The 16,186-nt window shown below is 48.6% G+C and overlaps 1 protein-coding gene across 1 annotated transcript; it reads right to left on the minus strand.

Moving 5' to 3' along the window:
• Nucleotides 1–334: 334 nt before the first annotated feature.
• Nucleotides 335–15,911, minus strand: LOC135536889 (leucine-rich repeat-containing protein 17-like; the record flags this gene model as incomplete). Its single annotated transcript, XM_064963112.1, has 2 exons — nucleotides 15,010–15,911; nucleotides 335–538 (listed from the first exon to the last, which is right to left on the minus strand). Coding segments are annotated over exons 1-2 (970 nt in total), but the record flags the coding sequence as incomplete, so codon positions are not given.
• Between the last annotated feature and the right edge of the window lie 275 nt (nucleotides 15,912–16,186).

Raw genomic sequence — 16,186 nt, forward strand, 5'->3', positions numbered from 1 at the left:
TTATTTGTCTTTCTTCTGCCTCTTTCTCCACATTACCCAGGGATTCTAACAATTCTATTTCAGGAGGAAATAAAGCCACGCCTCCATTTTGTGATGAATGGACTCAAGGTCAAGGTCCTCCTCTGATTCCTCTTTTGACCTCTGTCTTTGCAGGTCCAGTGTGGGCTCGATTACAATGGGGGACCAGTAAGGAAGTGTGTGCACTCACTACTGTAAGTCACAAATCCAAAACATATTTAACAGAAAGCATATATATCTCAGATTGCTGTGTCTTATTAAACCCTTCTTCAGGTGTTGTGAGATCTGATCCTCTGCGCAGCATGACTTGGCACACATCCACAATGATTGTGCTGTTTGAAGGAAGTGTATGGTCTCTCCTCACCTGTGTCGATCTGATCCAGACTGTTACTGCTGAGGTTGAGAAGCTTCAGGTCCCTGGCAGCAACAAACTCCTTGGGCCGGAGCTGAGTGATGCTGTTACTGGACAAGTCCATCCTCACAATGTCTGACGGGAGACTTGAGGGGATGTTCTTCAGTTCTGCAGGGAGGTGAGGGAGGGGGTAGACAGAGAGGGAGAATATGGAGGTCAGTGAGAGGTTAATGGCTTAACCAGACATGTTTACAATGGCCAAATCAGCTAGCTATCATACTGCATGAAAACATGAACAAAAATATAAGCGGACACACAAGGAACTTTGGGACATATGTGATTTTTTCAACCCAATGCATACGTGTTGATCGCCAGAGTGACTGAAATTTGGATTCCTACATATGTGAATTCCGAGTGTGCCCTGAGAATATCAAGATGGCCTCCCCTTTCTATAGTCCCTCTGTAGCCATGTTGTATGTCTGAGCCAAGCAGGACTGTTATTCACAGCACTCTGGGTTGACCTTAGCCTTTGAAGGGTATGAAACATGAAGGTTAACGTATGAAACAGGGTTTCCCACAGGCGTAAAAGGCCTCTGAGAGCTTCTGTCTTTTTTGTGATCGCCAGCAGCCTTTACCATAGAAGGAAAACTTCTGCAAGAGCCATTGTTCTCCATCTAGAGTTTAAAATAAAGACTAAGACATGAAGACGAAGTAGGTGGTCCCTAAAAATGCATACAACTTCTACTAACAATTCATAATGAATGATGTCTTTTGATCCGGGTTTTCTAAGTCTTGTTGACAATGAAAGCGCTCAGCTGAGAATGAACCTAGCTGTGGTGGGGTGGAAAACCTTCCTTTTTAATTTCATGAACGACACAGGACCTTTCTGTGTTTGTCAAAATCCACGTACAGAAGTCTTGGACTGCTTCCAGTTGGCCACATTCTGAGCACGGTTTATTGATCATTCGGCTGAAGGAACTATCACAGACCTTAACGACAGACATCTGCTCTAATATCATAACAGCATAGGACATCCATCCTCCTCCACTGTAAGGAAAGGAGATTAGCGCTCCATGGCTTTTAAGATGAGGTTCCTGGAGCAATGACACCCTATTCACTAGATAGTACACTACTTTTGTCCATACCCCTATGGGCCATGGTAGCGCTCTGGTTAAAAGTAGTGCACTATGTAGGGAATAGGGTGCCATTTGGGACACATTGGAGATGTTCCATCTTTCCCCTATCTATCGAACCCCTGCCTCACAACACCTGTGATATGCTTTAGTTCAGACTACAGCAGTGAGTTCAGACTACAGTAGTGAGTTCAGACTACAGCAGTGAGTTCAAACTACAGCAGTGAGTGGGGAAACATGCAGATGGTTGGGATGTTGGGAGAATCCAAGGTCGTTCAGCCATAGATTTTCAGAAACAATCTGAACTCATCATGAGGGGGCCACAGTCAGAGCTGGCCCTATATCCATACCCACTCATACAGTCAGAGCTGGCCCTATATCCATACCCACTCATACAGTCAGAGCTGGCCCTATATCCATACCCACTCATACAGTCAGAGCTGGCCCTATATCCATACCCACTCAGCACAGTCCAGAGCTGGCCCTATATCCATAGCCACTCATACAGTCAGAGCTGGCCCTACTCTCCACTTACCCTCCCATACAGTCAGAGCTGGCCCCTATATCCATACCCACTCATACAGTCAGAGCTGGCCCTATATCCATACCCACTCATACAGTCAGAGCTGGCCCCTATATCCATACCCACTCATACAGTCAGAGCTGGCCCTATATCCATACCCACACATACAGTCAGAGCTGGCCCTATATCCATACCCACTCATACAGTCAGAGCTGGCCCTACATCCATACCCACTCAAATAGTCACTCATACAGTCAGAGCTGGCCCTAAATCTATACCCACTCATACAGTCAGAGCTGGCCCTATATCCATACCCACTCATACAGTCAGAGCTGGCCCTATATCCATACCCACTCATACAGTCAGAGCTGGCCCCTATATCCATACCCACTCATACAGTCAGAGCTGGCCCTATATCCATACCACCCACTCACACAGTCAGAGCTGGCCCTATATCCATACCCACTCATACAGTCAGAGCTGGCCCTATATATCCATACCCACTCATATCCAGTCAGAGCTGGCCCATATCCATACCCACTCATACAGTCAGAGCTGGCCCATATATCCATACCCACTCATACAGTCAGAGCTGGCCCTATATCCATACCCACTCATACAGTCAGAGCAGGCCCTATATCCATACCCACACATACAGTCAGAGCTGGCCCTATATCCATACCCACTCATACAGTCAGTGCTGGCCCTATATCCATATCCATACATATCCACACATACAGTCAGAGCTGGCCCATATCCATACCCACTCATACAGTCAGAGCTGGCCATATCCATATATCATACAGTACTATATCCAAACTCACACAGTCAGAGCTGGCCCTATATCCATACCCACTCATACAGTCAGAGCTGGCCCCTATATCCATACCCACTCATACAGTCAGAGCTGGCCCTATATCCATACCCACTCATACAGTCAGAGCTGGCCCTATATCCATACCCACACATACAGTCAAGAGCTGGCCCTATATCCATACCCACTCATACAGTCAGAGCTGGCCCTATATCCATACCAGAGCCTATATCCATACCCATACAGTCAGAGCTGGCCCTATATCCATACCCACTTATACAGTCAGAGCTGGCCCTATATCCATACCCACACATACAGTCAGAGCTGGCCCCTATATCCATACCCACTCATACAGTCAGAGCTGGCCCTATATCCATACCCACTCATACAGTCAGAGCTGGCCCTATATCCATACCCACACATACAGTCAGAGCTGGCCCTATATCCATACCCACTCATACAGTCAGAGCTGGCCCTACATCCATACCCACTCATACAGTCAGAGCTGGCCCTATATCCATACCCACTCATACAGTCAGAGCTGGCCCTATATCCATACCCACTCATACAGTCAGAGCTGGCCCTATATCATACCCACTCATACAGTCAGAGCTGGCCCTATATCCATACCCACTCATACAGTCAGAGCTGGCCCTATATCCATACCCACTCATACAGTCAGAGCTGGCCCTATATCCATACCCACTCATACAGTCAGAGCTGGCCCTATATCCATACCCACTCATACAGTCAGAGCTGGCCCTAAATCTATACCCACTCATACAGTCAGAGCTGGCCCTATATCCATACCCACTCATACAGTCAGAGCTGGCCCTATATCCATACCCACTCATACAGTCAGAGCTGGCCCTATATCCATACCCACTCATACAGTCAGAGCTGGCCCTATATCCATACCCACTCACACAGTCAGAGCTGGCCCTATATCCATACCCACTCATACAGTCAGAGCTGGCCCTATATCCATACCCACTCATACAGTCAGAGCTGGCCCTATATCCATACCCACTCATACAGTCAGAGCTGGCCCTATATCCATACCCACTCATACAGTCAGAGGTGGCCCTATATCCATACCCACTCATACAGTCAGAGCTGGCCCTATATCCATACCCACACATACAGTCAGAGCTGGCCCTATATCCATACCCACTCATACAGTCAGAGCTGGCCCTATATCCATACCCACTCATACAGTCAGAGCTGGCCCTATATCCATACCCACTCATACAGTCAGAGCTGGCCCTATATCCATACCCACTCATACAGTCAGAGCTGGCCCTATATCCATACCCACTCATACAGTCAGAGCTGGCCCTATATCCATACCCACTCATACAGTCAGAGCTGGCCCTATATCCATACCCACACATACAGTCAGAGCTGGCCCTATATCCATACCCACTCATACAGTCAGAGCTGGCCCTATATCCATACCCACTCATACAGTCAGAGCTGGCCCTATATCCATACCCACTCATACAGTCAGAGCTGGCCCTATATCCATACCCACACATACAGTCAGAGCTGGCCCTATATCCATACCCACTCATACAGTCAGAGCTGGCCCTATATCCATACCCACTCATACAGTCAGAGCTGGCCCTATATCCATACCCACACATACAGTCAGAGCTGGCCCTATATCCATACCCACTCATACAGTCAGAGCTGGCCCTACATCCATACCCACTCAAATAGTCAGAGCTGGCCCTAAATCTATACCCACTCATACAGTCAGAGCTGGCCCTATATCCATACCCACTCATACAGTCAGAGCTGGCCCTATATCCATACCCACTCATACAGTCAGAGCTGGCCCTATATCCATACCCACTCATACAGTCAGAGCTGGCCCTATATCCATACCCACTCACACAGTCAGAGCCTGGCCCTATATCCATACCCACTCATACAGTCAGAGCTGGCCCTATATCCATACCCACTCATACAGTCAGAGCTGGCCCTAAATCTCCATACCCACTCATACAGTCAGAGCTGGCCCTATATCCATACCCACTCATACAGTCAGAGCTGGCCCTATATCCATACCCACTCATACAGTCAGAGCTGGCCCTATATCCATACCCACACATACAGTCAGAGCTGGCCCTATATCCATACCCACTCACATACAGTCAGAGCTGGCCCTATATCCATACCCACTCATACAGTCAGAGCTGGCCCTATATCCATACCCACTCATACAGTCAGAGCTGGCCCTATATCCATACCCACTCATACAGTCAGAGCTGGCCCTATATCCATACCCACTCATACAGTCAGAGCTGGCCCTATATCCCATACCCACTCATACAGTCAGAGCTGGCCCTATATCCATACCCTCATACAGTCAGAGCTGGCCCTATATCCATACCCACTTATACAGTCAGAGCTGGCCCTATATCCATACCCACACATACAGTCAGAGCTGGCCCTATATCCATACCCACTCATACAGTCAGAGCTGGCCCTATATCCATACCCACACATACAGTCAGAGCTGGCCCTATATCCATACCCACTTATACAGTCAGAGCTGGCCCTATATCCATACCCACACATACAGTCAGAGCTGGCCCTATATCCATACCCACTCATACAGTCAGAGCTGGCTCCCATATCCATACCACTCATACAGTCAGAGCTGGCCCTATATCCATACCCACACATACAGTCAGAGCTGGCCTATATCCATACCCACTCATACAGTCAGAGCTGGCCCTATATCCATACCCACTCATACAGTCAGAGGCCCTATATCCATACCCACACATACAGTCAGAGCTGGCCCTATATCCATACCCACTCATGCAGTCAGTGCTGGCCCTATATCCATACCCACTCATACAGTCAGAGCTGGCCCTATATCCATACCCACTCATACAGTCAGAGTTGGCCCTATATCCATACCCACTCTTACAGTCAGAGCCCCATATCCATACCCACTCATACAGTCAGAGCTGGCCCCATATCCAAACCACACATACAGTCAGAGCTGGCCCACTATATCCATACACTCATACAGTCAGAGCTGGCCCATATCCATACCCACTCATACAGTCAGAGCTGGCCCTATATCTATACCCACTCATACAGTCAGAGCTGGCCCTATATCCATACCCACACATACGGTCAGAGCCGGCGCTATATCCATACCCCACATACAGTCAGAGCTGGCCCTATATATCTATACCCACATCATACAGTCAGAGCTGGCCCTATATCCATACCCACTCATACAGTCAGAGCTGGCCCTATATCCATACCCACTTATACAGTCAGAGCTGGCCCTATATCCATACCCACACATACAGTCAGAGCTGGCCCTATATCCATACCCACACATACAGTCAGAGCTGGCCCTATATCCATACCCACTCATACAGTCAGAGCTGGCCCTATATCCATACCCACACATACAGTCAGAGCTGGCTATATCCATACCACTCATACAGTCAGAGCTGGCCCTACATCCATACCCACTCATACAGTCAGAGCTGGCCCTATATCCATACCCACTCATACAGTCAGAGCTGGCCCTATATCCATACCCACTCATACAGTCAGAGCTGGCCCTATATCCATACCCACTCATACAGTCAGAGGCTGGCCCTATATCCATACCCACTCATACAGTCAGAGCTGGCCCTATATCCATACCCACTCATACAGTCAGAGCTGGCCCTATATCCATACCCACTCATACAGTCAGAGCTGGCCCTATATCCATACCCACTCATACAGTCAGAGCTGGCCCTATATCCATACCCACTCATACAGTCAGGCTGGCCCCTATATCCATACCCACTCATACAGTCAGAGCTGGCCCTATATCCATACCCACTCATACAGTCAGAGCTGGCCCTATATCCATACCCACTCATACAGTCAGAGCTGGCCCTATATCCATACCCACTCACACAGTCAGAGCTGGCCCTATATCCATAGCTGGCCCTATATCCATCATACAGTCAGAGCTGGCCCTATATCCATACCCACTCATACAGTCAGAGCTGGCCCCCTATATCCATACCCACTCATACAGTCAGAGCTGGCCCCTATATCCATACCTACTCATACAGTCAGATGGCCCTATATCCATACCCACTCATACAGTCAGAGCTGGCCCTATATCCATACCCACACATACAGTCAGAGCTGGCCCTATATCCATACCCACTCATACAGTCAGAGCTGGCCCTATATCCATACCCACACATACAGTCAGAGCTGGCCCTATATCCATACCCACTTATACAGTCAGAGCTGGCCCTATATCCATACCCACTCATACAGTCAGAGCTGGCCCTATATCCATACCCACTCATACAGTCAGAGCTGGCCCTATATCCATACCCACTCATACAGTCAGAGCTGGCCCTATATCCATACCCACACATACAGTCAGAGCTGGCCCTATATCCATACCACTCATACAGTCAGAGCTGGCCCTATATCCATACCCACTCATACAGTCAGAGCTGGCCCTATATCCATACCCACTCATACAGTCAGAGCTGGCCCTATATCCATACCCACTCATACAGTCAGAGCTGGCCCTATATCCATACCCACTCATACAGTCAGAGCTGGCCCTATATCCATACCCACTCATACAGTCAGAGCTGGCCCTATATCCATCCCATACAGTCAGAGCTGGCCCTATATCCATACCCACTCATACAGTCAGAGCTGGCCCTATATCCATACCCACTCATACAGTCAGAGCTGGCCCTAAATCTATACCCACTCATACAGTCAGAGCTGGCCCTATATCCATACCCACTCATACAGTCAGAGCTGGCCCTATATCCATACCCACTCATACAGTCAGAGCTGGCCCTATATCCATACCCACTCATACAGTCAGAGCTGGCCCTATATCCATACCCACTCACACAGTCAGAGCTGGCCCTATATCCATACCCACTCATACAGTCAGAGCTGGCCCTATATCCATACCCACTCATACAGTCAGAGCTGGCCCTATATCCATACCCACTCATACAGTCAGAGCTGGCCCTATATCCATACCCACTCATACAGTCAGAGCTGGCCCTATATCCATACCCACTCATACAGTCAGAGCAGGCCCTATATCCATACCCACACATACCAGAGCTGGCCCTATATCCATACCCACTCATACAGTCAGAGCTGGCCCTATATCCATACCCACACATACAGTCAGAGCTGGCCCTATATCCATACCCACTCATACAGTCAGAGCTGGCCCTATATCCATACCCACACATACAGTCAGAGCTGGCCCTATATCCATACCCACTTATACAGTCAGGCCCCTATATCCATACCCACACATACAGTCAGAGCTGGCCCTATATCCATACCCACTCATACAGTCAGAGCTGGCCCTATATCCATACCCACTCATACAGTCAGAGCTGGCCCTATATCCATACCCACACATACAGTCAGAGCTGGCCCTATATCCATACCCACTCATACAGTCAGAGCTGGCTATATCCATACCCACTCATCCAGCTGGCCCTATATCCATACCCACTCATACAGTCAGAGCTGGCCCTATATCCATACCCACTCATACAGTCAGAGCTGGCCCTATATCCATACCCACACATACAGTCAGAGCTGGCCCTATATCCATACCCACTCATACAGTCAGAGCTGGCCCTATATCCATACCCACTCATACAGTCAGAGCTGGCCCTATATCCATACCCACTCATACAGTCAGAGCTGGCCCCTATATCCATACCCACTCATACAGTCAGAGCTGGCCCTATATCCATACCCACACATACAGTCAGAGCTGGCCCTATATCCATACCCACTCATGCAGTCAGTGCTGGCCCTATATCCATACCCACTCATACAGTCAGAGCTGGCCCTATATCCATACCCACTCATACAGTCAGAGCTGGCCCTATATCCATACCCACTCATACAGTCAGAGCGGCCCCATATCCATACCCACTCATACAGTCAGAGCTGGCCCTATATCCAAACCCACACATACAGTCAGAGCTGGCCCTATATCCATACCCACTCATACAGTCAGAGCTGGCCCTATATCCATACCCACTCATACAGTCAGAGCTGGCCCTATATCTATACCCACTCATACAGTCAGAGCTGGCCCTATATCCATACCCACACATACGGTCAGAGCTGGCCCTATATCCATACCCACACATACAGTCAGAGCTGGCCCTATATCCATACCCACTCATACAGTCAGAGCTGGCCCTATATCCATACCCACTCATACAGTCAGAGCTGGCCCTATATCCATACCCACTCATACAGTCAGAGCTGGCCCTATATCCATACCCACACATACAGTCAGAGCTGGCCCTATATCCATACCCACTCATACAGTCAGAGCTGGCCCTATATCCATACCCACACATACAGTCAGAGCTGGCCCTATATCCATACCCACTCATACAGTCAGAGCTGGCCCTATATCCATACCCACACATACAGTCAGAGCTGGCCCTATATCCATACCCACTCATACAGTCAGAGCTGGCCCTATATCCATACCCACTCATACAGTCAGAGCTGGCCCTATATCCATACCCACTCATACAGTCAGAGCTGGCCCTATATCCATACCCACTCATACAGTCAGAGCCGGCCCTATATCCATACCCACTCATACAGTCAGAGCTGGCCCTATATCCATACCCACACATACAGTCAGAGCTGGCCCTATATCCATACCCACTCATACAGTCAGAGCTGGCCCTATATCCATACCCACTCATAAAGTCAGAGCTGGCCCTATATCCATACCCACTCATACAGTCAGAGCTGGCCCTATATCCATACCCACTCATACAGTCAGAGCTGGCCCTATATCCATACCCACTCATAAGGTCAGAGCTGGCCCTATATCCATACCCACTCATACAGTCAGAGCTGGCCCTATATCCATACCCACTCATAAGGTCAGAGCTTGCCCTATATCCATACCCACTCATACAGTCAGAGCTGGCCCTATATCCATACCCACTCATACAGTCAGAGCCTGCCCTATATCCATACCCACTCATACAGTCAGAGCTGGCCCTATATCCATACCCACTCATACAGTCAGAGCCGGCCCTATATCCATACCCACTCATACAGTCAGAGCTGGCCCTATATCCATACCCACTCATACAGTCAGAGCTGGCCCTATATCCATACCCACTCATACAGTCAGAGCTGGCCCTATATCCATACCCACTCATACAGTCAGAGCTGGCCCTATATCCATACCCACTCATACAGTCAGAGCTGGCCCTATATCCATACCCACACATACAGTCAGAGCTGGCCCTATATCCATACCCACTCATACAGTCAGAGCTGGCCCTATATCCATACCCACACATACAGTCAGAGCTGGCCCTATATCCATACCCACTCATACAGTCAGAGCTGGCCCTATATCCATACCCACTCATACAGTCAGAGCTGGCCCTATATCCATACCCACTCCATACAGTCAGAGCTGGCCCTATATCCATACCCACTCATACAGTCAGAGCCGGCCCTATATCCATACCCACTCATACAGTCAGAGCTGGCCCTATATCCATACCCACACATACAGTCAGAGCTGGCCCTATATCCATACCCACTCATACAGTCAGAGCTGGCCCTATATCCATACCCACTCATAAAGTCAGAGCTGGCCCTATATCCATACCCACTCATACAGTCAGAGCTGGCCCTATATCCATACCCACTCATACAGTCAGAGCTGGCCCTATATCCATACCCACTCATAAGGTCAGAGCTGGCCCTATATCCATACCCACTCATACAGTCAGAGCTGGCCCTATATCCATACCCACTCATAAGGTCAGAGCTGGCCCATATCCATACCCACTCATACAGTCAGAGCTGGCCCTATATCCATACCCACTCATACAGTCAGAGCCTGCCCTATATCCATACCCACTCATACAGTCAGAGCTGGCCCTATATCCATACCCACTCATACAGTCAGAGCCGGCCCTATATCCATACCCACTCATACAGTCAGAGCTGGCCCTATATCCATACCTACTCATACAGTCAGAGCTGGCCCTATATCCATACCCACTCATACAGTCAGAGCCGGCCCTATATCCATACCACACATACAGTCAGAGCTGGCCCTATATCCATACCCACTCATACAGTCAGAGCTGGCCCCTATATCCATACCCACACATACAGTCAGAGCTGGCCCTATATCCATACCCACTCATACAGTCAGAGCTGGCCCTATATCCATACCCACTCATACAGTCAGAGCTGGCCCTATATCCATACCCACTCATACAGTCAGAGCTGGCCCTATATCCATACCCACTCATACAGTCAGAGCTGGCCCTATATCCATACCCACTCATACAGGTCAGAGCTGGCCCTATATCCATACCCACTCATACAGTCAGAGCTGGCCCTATATCCATACCCACTCATACAGTCAGAGCTGGCCCTATATCCCATACCACTCATACAGTCAGAGCTGGCCCTATATCCATACCCACTCATACAGTCAGAGCTGGCCCTATATCCATACCCACTCATACAGTCAGAGCTGGCCCTAGCCTTTTGGGGGCTCTAAGTAACATTTTGTCATGGGGCGGAGAGAAGATTTAGTAATTTTATAACAAATTCCATGCAATTCTACTCATTTTGCCATAGGGTTTAGAGAAATGTTTGCAGTTTTTAACATGATATCTGAGTGAGATTGACTAACAAAATCAATGGGGGCCCACCGGTCTGCAATTTGACCATGCTTACTAGAAGTTTAGATGGCTGGCCACTAGACTAACTTGTCAGTCTAATTACTGAAGCTGTTAGTGACTGACGTAACAACAGAGCAACTGCTGATGCACAACCACTATTCTAACTCTCAACAGGAAGTTTATTTGAAATGTTTTTAGAAATGTTTCCGCGGGCCAACAAAAGGGGGGTGGCGGCCAGTTGCCCATCCCTGATATAGTTTATTAAAATCACATGTTGTTTACAAACAGCAGGAAACTAAACCTATACAGCCATTAATTTAGATTGTAAATGCACAGTGCTGCTTTTACAGAGTCAGGTGCCAAACATGCCTGTATATCAAGGAAATCAACGATGCTGTGGAGGAGAGGAGACTACCGGCAGAATATTACCCATCATGCTGTGGAGGAGAGGGAGACCACCAGCAGAATATTACCCATCATGCTGTGGGAGGAGACTACCGGCAGAGAATATTACCCATCATGCTGTGGAGGAGAGAGACCACCAGCAGAATATTACCCATCATGCTGTGGAGGAGAGGAGACACCAGCAGAATATTACCCATCATGCTGTGGAGGAGAGGAGACTACCGGCAGAATAATACCCATCATGCTGTGGAGGAGAGGAGACCACCAGCAGAATATTACCCATCATGCTGTGGAGGAGAGGAGACTACCAGCAGAATATTACCCATCATGCTGTGGAGAGAGGAGACTACCATCAGAATATTACCCATCATGCTGTGGAGGAGGAGACTACCAGCAGACCCCACTGTGGAGGAGAGGAGACTACCGGCAGAATATTACCCATCATGCTGTGGAGGAGGGAGACCACCAGCAGAATATTACCCATCATGCTGTGGAGGAGAGGAGACTACCGGCAGATGCTGTGGAGGAGAGGAGACCACCAGCAGAATATTACCCATCATGCTGTGGAGGAGAGGAGACTACCAGCAGAATCATGCTGTGGAGGAGGAGACTACCAGCAGAATATTACCCATCATGCTGTGGAGGAGAGGAGACCACCAGCAGAATATTCATCATGCTGTGGAGGAGAGGAGACCACCAGCAGAATATTACCCATCATGCTGTGGAGAGGAGACCACCAGCAGAATATTACCCATCATGCTGTGGAGGAGAGGAGACTACCAGCAAAACTTTCCCCTCTGCTACACATCATGACTCCCCCAGAATGTGTCAGCTGACAAAACACCCAGCCATCAGTTACAGGAACTTCAAGAAACCATGATATAATGTTAGAAGAGGAGGTTAGGCACAGAGATGACAAGCAGGCCAACTCTCCATATGCTGACTCAACGGTTCTGCTAATGATAGATCAGGACTAAACCAGGCGTCATCTTGCCTGGACGACATTTATCTAAAAGTACCAGCACTCTGACATATTCTCCCATATATCATGTATGTACCACAGAGATGATTTATTTGTGGTTAGATACATTCTGTCTTGCTCCCGCACAGTTCGGTAGTGTACTGTAGGGACATTTCCAGTGTTTACAAATGAGACTTTGTTTCCAGTGTAATGACCTCTGGTCAGTTATTAGTTACAGTATATTAAGGCCCTGAGGAGGGAGGGAGGGGAGGGGAGCGAGGGAGGGAGGGAGGGAGGAACGCGAGGGAGGGAGGGGAGGGAGCGAGGGAGGGAGGGAGGGAGGGAGGGAGGGAGGGAGGGAGGGAGGCTATGACCAGTGAGATGATCTAGTGAGGTTCAGATAAAGGACTGATTGAAAGCCTTTCCAGAGGGGAAGAGAAATAGTTTCCTCCAGCTGAACATGGGGATCTTTTATATAGCGACAGTAGAATACAGAGACCAGTGTTGCTGCTTCTTGCACGTTTAACTGCACTCTGACAAATGGCTTTCTGGGGACAGGATAGGGACAGTACATCATTATATGACTGTCATTCATCATCTTGGTCAAAGGGCCAGTTCACTGTGACATGTCATAAATATACAGTAGAACAATACATCAGAGTGCCACTTCCACACTAAATTAGTATGAAGGGACTATTCATGACCATACTGCCACATCTATACTAAATCAATATGAAGGGACTATTCATGACTATACTGCCACGTCTTTACTAAATCAATATGAAGGGACTATTCATGACCATGCTGCCACGTCTATACTAAATCAACATGAAGGGACTATTCATGACCATACTGCCACGTCTATACTAAATCAATATGAAGGGACTATTCATGACTATACTGCCACGTCTATACTAAATCAATATATAGAAGGGACTATTCATGACCATACTGCCAACGTCTATACTAAATCAATATGAAGGGACTATTCATGACCATACTGCCACGTCTATACTAAATCAATATGAAGGGACTATTCATGACCATACTGCCACGTCTATACTAAATCAATATGAAGAGACTATTCATGACCATACTGCCACGTCTATACTAAATCAATATGAAGAGACTATTCATGACCATACACCCACGTCTATACTAAATCAATATGAAGGGACTATTCATGACCATACTGCCGTCTATACTAAATCAATATGAAGGGACTATTCTTTGACCATACTGCCACGTCTTTACTAAATCAATATGAAGAGACTATTCTCATGACCATACTGCCACGTCTATACTAAATCAATATGAAGAGACTATTCATGTTGTATTTTGGAGCTCAAACAAAAGCAGTCCCACAGCATGGACTCCATGCAGGATTTGTAGTCAGTCCCATGGGTCTGGGCTAACGACTATTGGAAAAACAATACTGAAAGCTAATCTCTCTCAAGGTTATAGTCCTGGTAGCAGTTCTAATGTGGCAGTTATACATAGCACAGAAACGCCACCAGATGTGAGAATCTGGACGGGGACAGAAAGGAACTCCATATTTCCCCTTGGTCCCTTTGTGTCTAACGTTACATGATGGTTTCCACTGGTTTCCACTTTAAGGCCGTCACTCTAAGGCCTCTCGGGTCACAGTCGTCTCCTACCACATTCTGATTCAGGGAAATTATCGAGAACACATTTAGAAAGTAATCATATCAACCACAGCTCTGGAGTATCCAGCAGCCAGCCTCTCCCTCCATACTGTTCCAAAAGTCCTCACAACAACCATGTGTAGTGAACAATGGCCAGAGATTTCAGATGGACATGTGACTCATACACTGAGGGCTGGTTTCCCTGACCCATACTAGTCCTAATCTTGGACTAAAAAGCTGTTTCAGTAGAGATTCATCTGGGTCGAGGAACCCATGGCCCTGAGAACCCCAATAACTCACTCCAGTGTTCTGAAAGACCCGAATACAACACGTCGTTGTCCTCCAAGGAGGACATTCTTCACACAGGTCACACAAACAAATGAAAGGGAGACAAGCTTGGTTGGCTCATAGCTTACCTTTGCTCTTGCAGTCCAGCATGGGTTTGGGGAACATGTAGGTGTGGCACAAGGAGTTGGCATCAGGGTACTTCTTGATGGGTGGTGGTTTGGGCAGATTACCCTGCCCCTCTTGAGGTTTCTGCCCTGGCTGATGGCCCTCCCCATCCTCAGCACACAGCAGCTCTGGCCTCATCTTCTTCAGCTTCTGACCTCTCAGCGCGTCCGGCTCCGAACACTTGGCGTAGTTCCCTAGGTTACGGTTGCTGGGCACCTGCAGGGTCCTGACCAGACTATCCAGCGAGCACCGGCAGTCCCAGGGGTTGTCATAGAGACGCAGGTAGCGGAGGTTTGGCAAAGGCAGCAGGTGCTCCTCAGAAGCTGTCTTCATCTGGTTGTGCTGAAGAAGCAGAGTAGTGAGCTGTCCCAGCCCTGCGAACGCCTCCTCCTCCACCATGTAGAGCTCATTCTGTTGTAGATCCAGACTCTTTAGGTTCTTGAACTGGGAGAAGGTGTTGTCTCTGAGCACCTGGATCTTGTTGCGGGCCAGCAGGAGGTGGTGGATGTCTTCAGGCCAGTGCTGTTGCACCCCGGTCAGCTGGCGGTCCTGACAGTCCAGGTATTTCTCTCCGGCCTCCATGTATTCCTTGCATTCAGAGGTTTGGCGTTTGACAGCATTGGCCCTGCCTTTCCCCCGGGCCCTGCCCCTTTCTCTGCTCCGTCCACCCTTCCTGGGCTCAGTGGAACTCAGGAGCAGGAGGAGCAGCAGAGCGCTGAGCAGCCGCATCCTGGGAGCCCCAATGCCACCACTGGGAGATGGGGGAGTGGCAAGACTGGAACAAGAGGGAGGGAAGGGGAGAGGGATGGCCTTGTGCAATCAGAGATGGCCTTGGGTTTCTGCTGGTGCCAGGGAAGGCTGGTTACAGCTGTGTGAGAGAGAGAGAGAGAGAGAGAGTGAGTTAAGTGGAGAGTTCATTGTTCGGGAGGAGAGGGAAAGGAAGGGATAGAGAGGAAGAAAGGGAGGGATAGGAAGAATGATGGAGAGAAACAAACATAAAGCATGTTATATGATAGTCTATCAAACAGAGAGAGAGTTAAAACACTGTCATGGAACAGTGCCACATTTCCTTTGTTCCTCAGTCTTCTCTCTCAGTTCCTATCCTCCCTTCTCCTATCTCTCTGTTTCTCTCCTCCCTTC

The sequence above is a fragment of the Oncorhynchus masou genome, unplaced genomic scaffold (genome assembly GCF_036934945.1).
Source record: "Oncorhynchus masou masou isolate Uvic2021 unplaced genomic scaffold, UVic_Omas_1.1 unplaced_scaffold_6775, whole genome shotgun sequence".
In the NCBI taxonomy this organism is placed as follows: Eukaryota; Metazoa; Chordata; class Actinopteri; order Salmoniformes; family Salmonidae; genus Oncorhynchus; species Oncorhynchus masou.